Source organism: Neovison vison, chromosome 12 (assembly GCF_020171115.1).
Source record: "Neovison vison isolate M4711 chromosome 12, ASM_NN_V1, whole genome shotgun sequence".
NCBI classification, from domain to species: Eukaryota; Metazoa; Chordata; class Mammalia; order Carnivora; family Mustelidae; genus Neogale; species Neogale vison.
This window is the reverse complement of record NC_058102.1, coordinates 52,502,332-52,508,813: the sequence shown is the minus strand read 5'-3', so window position 1 is coordinate 52,508,813 and position 6,482 is coordinate 52,502,332. Positions and strand designations below refer to the sequence as shown.

The 6,482-nt window shown below is 39.1% G+C and overlaps 1 protein-coding gene across 1 annotated transcript; it reads right to left on the bottom strand.

The window, feature by feature from the left end:
• Positions 1–2,981: 2,981 nt before the first annotated feature.
• On the bottom strand, positions 2,982–3,829 carry LOC122890894 (mediator of RNA polymerase II transcription subunit 19-like). Its single transcript, XM_044226340.1, is given in 2 exon segments — positions 2,982–3,763; positions 3,766–3,829. Coding segments are annotated over 2 exon segments (819 nt in total). The 5' UTR covers positions 3,803–3,829.
• Between the last annotated feature and the right edge of the window lie 2,653 nt (positions 3,830–6,482).

Sequence of the window (6,482 nt, the reverse complement as noted above, 5' to 3'; positions counted from 1 at the left end):
CTAAAGTGGGATCCATGCCCCATACTGAGCCTAAAATGGTGCTTGATCTCACAACCCGGAGATTATGACCTGAGCTGAAATCAAGAGTCAGAGGCTTAATTGACTGAGCCACCCAGATGTCCCCTTATTTCTTGTCTTTTTGATAATAACCATTCTGATAGGTATGGGATAATATGTCATTGTGGTGTTGATTTGCAATTCCATGATGATTAGTGGTTTTGGCATGTTTTCATGTTGGCCGTTTGTACCTATTCTTTGGGAAAATGTCTATTCACATCATCTGCATCTTTTTTATTCAGATTTTTCCTATTGAATTGAGTGTTTTTTATATATTTTGGATATTAGCCACTTAATAAGACATGATTTGAAAGGGAGAAATTACTGCAATCAGTTGCCTTTTGATTTTTTTGATGGTTTCCTCTGCTGTGCAGAAGCTTTTTAGTTTGATATGGTCCCACATGTTTATTTTTACTTTTGTTGTTTTGCTTTTGGAGTCACATAAAAAAAAAATCGTCACTATGATCAGTGTCCTGGAATTTACTACCCAAGTTTGTTGTTGTTGTTGTTGTTGTTGTTTTTAATGAGCATTTTATGAGTTCAAGTCTTAGGTTCAAGTCCTCAACCAAGTTAAGTTTGAGTTGATTTTTGTATATGGTATAAGAGAGTAGTCTGATTTTTTTTTTTTTCCAAATTGTTGTTTAGTTTTCCGAATGTTTGAAGAGACTCTCCTTTCTCCATTTTATATTCTGGTCTTCTTTAACATAAGTTCTCATATATGCATGACTGTATTTCCCTTTATTCTGTTCCATGAGAATGCAACGCAATGATCTATGCATTGGTTTTCTTGCTAACCCTATACTGATTTGATAACCAGAGTTTAGTAATATAGTTTGAAATCAGGGGGCATGATGCTTCCATCTTTGTTCCTTCTTAAGATTGCTTTGGCTATTCAGGATCTTTGTTGTTCCAAACCAATTTTAACATTGTTTGTTCTATTTCAGTTTAAAAGGCTGCTTGGTACTTGATAGGGATTTCATTTAATCTATAGATGGCTTAAGGTAATATAGACATTTATAATCTGACTTATTTCAGTCTACGAGCACAGAGTGTCTTTCAATTTATTTCTAATTTCTTTATCAACTATATACACATTTTAGGAGACAGATCTTTCACGTCCTTGTTTAAATTTATTCCTAGATATTTTATTCCTTTGATGCAATTGTAAATGGAGTTATTTTCTTAATTCTTTTGTTAGTTTGTTAATAATGGAGAGAAACAGAACAGACTTTTGTGTATTGATTTTGTACTCTGCAATTTTCCTGAATTTGTTTATAAATTCTCACTTTTTTTGGTAAAGCCTTTACGGTTTTCTAAATATCAAATCATAGGTTCTGTATTTAGCAACAGTTTTACTTATTCTTTTCCAATTTGGATACTACTTATTTCTTGTGCCTAACTACTGTGGCTAAGACTTTGAATAATATGCTGAATACAATTACCAAAAGAACCTAAAGTACTAGATACTCCAGGCTTGAAAATACACACACACACACACACACACACACACACACACACACTCTTTCACATATTCACACAATCATACCTTAATTTTTGAAATAACCCATTGCATGCCATTGCCAGTCATATTTAGGTAATTGTGTGGTTTGACATTTCTCTAAGAACTCCAAGTATATTTAGGTAAAAAAAATAATTTGAACCACCGTAATATTAGATCTGAAAAGTCAGAAGCTGGGGCGCCTGGGTGGCTCAGTGTGTTAAGCCTCTGCCTTCAGCTCAGGTCATGTCTGGGATGGAGTCCGCATCAGGCTCTCTGCTCAGCAGGGAGCCTCCTTCCCCTGCTCTCTCTCTGCCTGCCTCTCTGTCTACTTGTGATCTCTGTCTGTCAAGTAAATCAATAAAATCTTAAAAAAAAAAAAAAAGAAGAAGCTATACATTCTTTCTCTGCCAAGTTGCACATTAATTTTCCAAATAGTAACATTTATCAAAAAGAAAAATTGGTCATACATATTTTTCACTTTTTCTGAAGATACATTAAATTAAAAATAAATGAAATAAAAGGGTATAATTTCATAATAAAAAAGAAGGAAAAAATTAGGGTGCCAATAGCAAACAAAACATTTCAGCACAGTTTTAAGTCCCAGAGAACAGATCAGAAAGGGTTAACCAATAACTGTGAGAAGAACAAGAGTTAGCCTGGGTTCTGATACAGTAGTGTTGAGACAAAAGTAAGACATTGTCCCATGGATAACCTTGGAGATCAGTATTTTGAGAACTTGGTAATAACTTGGGACAGATGTGTGAGACACAAAAGGAAACCTAAATATAGTGAAACAGGGTTTCAAACAGTAGACCTCTCCCCTCAAGTACTGACAAAATGTCTTCCACATAGAAAACTGTATTCTGTTACCTAGGTAAACAGAGAAATGAATGGCTCTGGGGTAGAAAGTTCTTCACATACCAGCACTTAGACAAGCCCTACTCTCAAAGCCTGCTCTATCCTCCAGTCACACAGGGAAACAGTGAATCTTCATTAGTCTACCCCAACACAGTACACAGCACTCCTGGATTGTGCCCACATGGTCTCCTTGTTAAATATGAACAGACAGGGTGCCTGGGTGGCTCAGTTGGTTAAGCAAAGGCCTTCTGCTCAGGTCATGATCCGGAAGTCCCAGGATCGAGTCCCACATTGGGCTCCCTGCCCTTCAGGGAGTCTACTTCTCCCACTGACCTCTCTCTCTCTCAAATAAATAAAATCTTTTTTTTTTTTTATAAATGCAAAAAAATTTTTTTAAAGAAAAACCCTAACAGATCAATGTCCTAAATCAGACCAATTGCACAAAAGAGATGGAAGGAAAGCTTCCTGGGAGTGGAAGAGATGTCCGTGAGAAAGCCAACTGGGCTGAGCCTTACAAAAGCATGGCCCTTCTCTCAATAATGCATTAATCTTACGCCCAGCACAGTCAGAGCTGGCATCTGTCCCGGTTGCAGGGGATGCTTCCGTGGCAGTGTCCGAGCTGGAAGGCAGCTTTTGTCAGCAGGTTCAGTCCAGCAGGAACAGCCATCCCAGTAGAGTCCTGTTGGCGGAGGCTGCTGCTGCTGCTGGCCCGAGAGCTGCCCACGCCTGGTGGGTCTGGACTGTGTCGGTTCTTCTTTTTCTTCTTCTCTTTCTTCTTCTTCTTCCGTTCAGGATCCTCCTCTTTTTTCTTTTTCTTCTTCTTATGATCAGAATCAGATGGTGTTTCTGGTGGGACAGGATCCTGGGTACGGCTCTGTTTGTGCTTGTGCTTATTCTTCTTCTTGGGAGGCTGAATATGCATCGGACGACACTGGTCGGGTAATGGGCCAGTGTGTAGGCGGAAGCCAGCCAGCATGGTCCCTGTGATAGGATTAAAAGAACCACCAAGAATAGGGGGTTTCTCGAGGAGGGAGTGGAGGCTGCTGTTATCATGGGAACCAGGCAGATCAATCATCCCTGGCAGGTCAGGCAGGAAGTTACTTAGCTTCTCCTTCACCTTTTTCCCACAGAATTTATTATAGGAATGTTCCAGGTTGTAGTGTGTGATCAAATTGGTGCTGCCTGTCAGCTCGGTACTACCTGGAAGTTCCCGCATAAGGTAGAAGGGACCGCAACCAGCCGCCGACTTGTCAGCGCCGGGAGGGGCCGTGCCGGGGGCCCCCCCACCCGGAGGAGGAGGGGGAGGTTTTCCTGGTCCCAAGCCGAGTGCGGTTGGGGGTGGTGGTTGTCAGCCTGAGCGACGAAGAGTGCGGAGAAATTCTCCATGGTCTTCTCCACCCCGGCGCCGTCCCGGTGTCTCTAAATAAAATCTTTTTAAAAAATTGAACAGATAGTCAAGACCAACAAAGATTCAAAGAAAGCCTGAAACCTGGCAGAGGGAAAGCAGGAGAACAAGATGGATAAGCAAAGTCTTTCTTGAATGAATGTATCTTCAGAAAAAGCATGTGATGGAGTGTGAATGCTGTTCACCAGAAGTGAGAGACGGAAGCGTATTGGAAGGGGGTAAGAAATGCAAGTATCTTTGCTGAATAGCAATTAGTAAAAAGGGCAATGGATAATATTCCAAAAAAAGAGAAATGGATGACACAGAGTACACAAGAGGAAGGTGACACAGAGACTGTCCGCTGAGGCTGTCTGACATCAATCTGACAGGGCTTCTCACAAGGGCAAAGTGAAAAAACGTGTCTTCATACCGAAGAAGCATCCCAAACCCATGAAAATAGAAATCCTGATACAGTGATGGAGGGTTGTGGAATTGCAGAAAAACTAAAGAAATTTAGAAGTTGTTTTTTTTTTTTCCCCCTTTTTAAATTTTATCTGGAGGAAGGAGAGTGAGGAGGCCGAAGAGGCTGAGGAAATAGTTACCTGTGAAGTTAGGGATAATTTAATCAGCATTGGTAATCTCATCAGCAACACTGGATAACAGGTGACAAAGTAGTCACTTTGTTTTTTGTTCTGTTTTGTTTTTAATTTTGAGAAATGATTTTAAACCAGCTGTTCACTACTCAGTATTTTCAATTAACTTTGAGTTAGAATAAAAAACAATTTCAGACATCAGAAAACTTCTTTCCACATATCTGGTCCTAGAACATGACTTAGATGTTTTAGCATTAGAAGGAAATAAACCATAAATAAAAGGTGAAAAAGGAAATGACATCAGAGTTCCAGTCTCCTGCAGTAGCAGATCTAGACATGGCAGTCAGTCCAGACTACAGAGGCAAGGCTGAGTTCCCAGGAGAAAGGGAGGTGTTTGGTGAATAAAAAGGAATATGCAAGAGATTCATCTTTTTTCTTTTTTTTTGAGTTTTTAGAACAAATTAAGATAGGCAATGTTAGTTGGGAGTCTGGGGAGAATCACAAGGAAAAAGAGCTCTAAAAGAAATAGAAGTTTCAGAGCACTTTATGAATTGGGGACAAAGAACAAAACATAATTTTATCAGAGTAAAATATCGTGTCCTATTTAAAAAGGGTAACAATTAAATTTGGAAAATGAGAGAGTTAAGGACATTTGAAAAATAACCTTTTACCATAGTAGAGTAAATCAGTGAACCAAAATTAGTAATATAAGAACTCAGTTTTTAGATAAAGAGATAAAGGGGAATGGATTGGGGAATTTTTTATTATTAAAAGTCCTGGGGCACCTGAGTGGCTCAGGTCATGATCCCAGGGTCCTGGGATCGAGCCCCGCATTGGGCTCTCTGCTCAGTGGGAACCTGCTCCCCCACCCACCTCTGCATATTTGTGTTCCCTGTCTGTCAAATAAATACATAAAATCTTTGAAAAAAAAAAAAAGTCCTGCTGCCTTTTTTTTTAAAGCATTTGTAATACTATTTTGATAATTCTTCGTCAGTTTTTTTTTTTTTGCTACACCAATCACTAATATAATTTGCATCTTGTCATTTCAAAAATTTGTTGACACTCCTACTTAGTGTCAAAGGCAGTGACAAATATCATACATAATTGAAATATCAATAAATATAACACAGAGTGGTTCCCTAAATCATATTCCTATGTTCTTTTCAAAACCCATACAGTTTTGTTTTGCCATACTTATAGTCTCTTTTTCTTGCCTGGTTCTCTAGGATATACATGCGAGCTGTTGTGATGTTTTTATTTATTTTTTTTAAAGAAAACTCATTATAAAACATTTGATACCCTTCTATCTTTAGGCTAGAAGGCAGTCCTCAAGGTACAAAGCCATAGCATTTCCTTCTGGAACATTGAAAATTTTCTTAGACAATGAAGGCAGTTGCTTACTGAAACAATTTTCAGAACATAACCCAACAAAAACAGTATTTCATTTGCATGAGCCTCACACTCTTTCTAGCATCATCCTAGAGTGTATTAATCCAACTCAAGCATCTGCTGATACTCCACCAGCAAATTTAAAAATAAAACTCTAAAATGAGAGACTGACATCAGTCTGAATTAGCTTTGAAGTCCACTGATAATCTATGTATCTTCCCAATGCTCTTATTTTGTCCATTTCTGGTTTCACTGGCAGGAACCATGTTCCACATTTTTATCTCTTGAATCTATGGAGCAGTTATATGTAAATGGCCTGGCGCTATTCCTGGCACAGATTAAGTCTGTGCTTCACAGCAGGGCAGTAGGGTGGTTGCTGCTGTCCATGGTTCTGAGAAAATTTGTCATCATAATTCCAAAACCCAATCTTCCCCACAGAGCTTTTGATATTTCCTGAGTGTTAGCTGACAGATGGGGTATCACTAATTCTCCCTTCAAGCTAAAAATATGCGTGGCTGCAGAAAAGTCACCGGTAGATAAACAGTTACACTGAAAGAGATGACATTATGAGAAATTCAAGGTTTGGTCACAGGGTCATGTAATTGCTTTCCTTATGGCACTGGTGAAATGCCTTTATAGCTAATTCCACATGAGCTGCTGCTCTGGGATCTGTCATCCATTGAGAGTCAGTGTCAGGTCA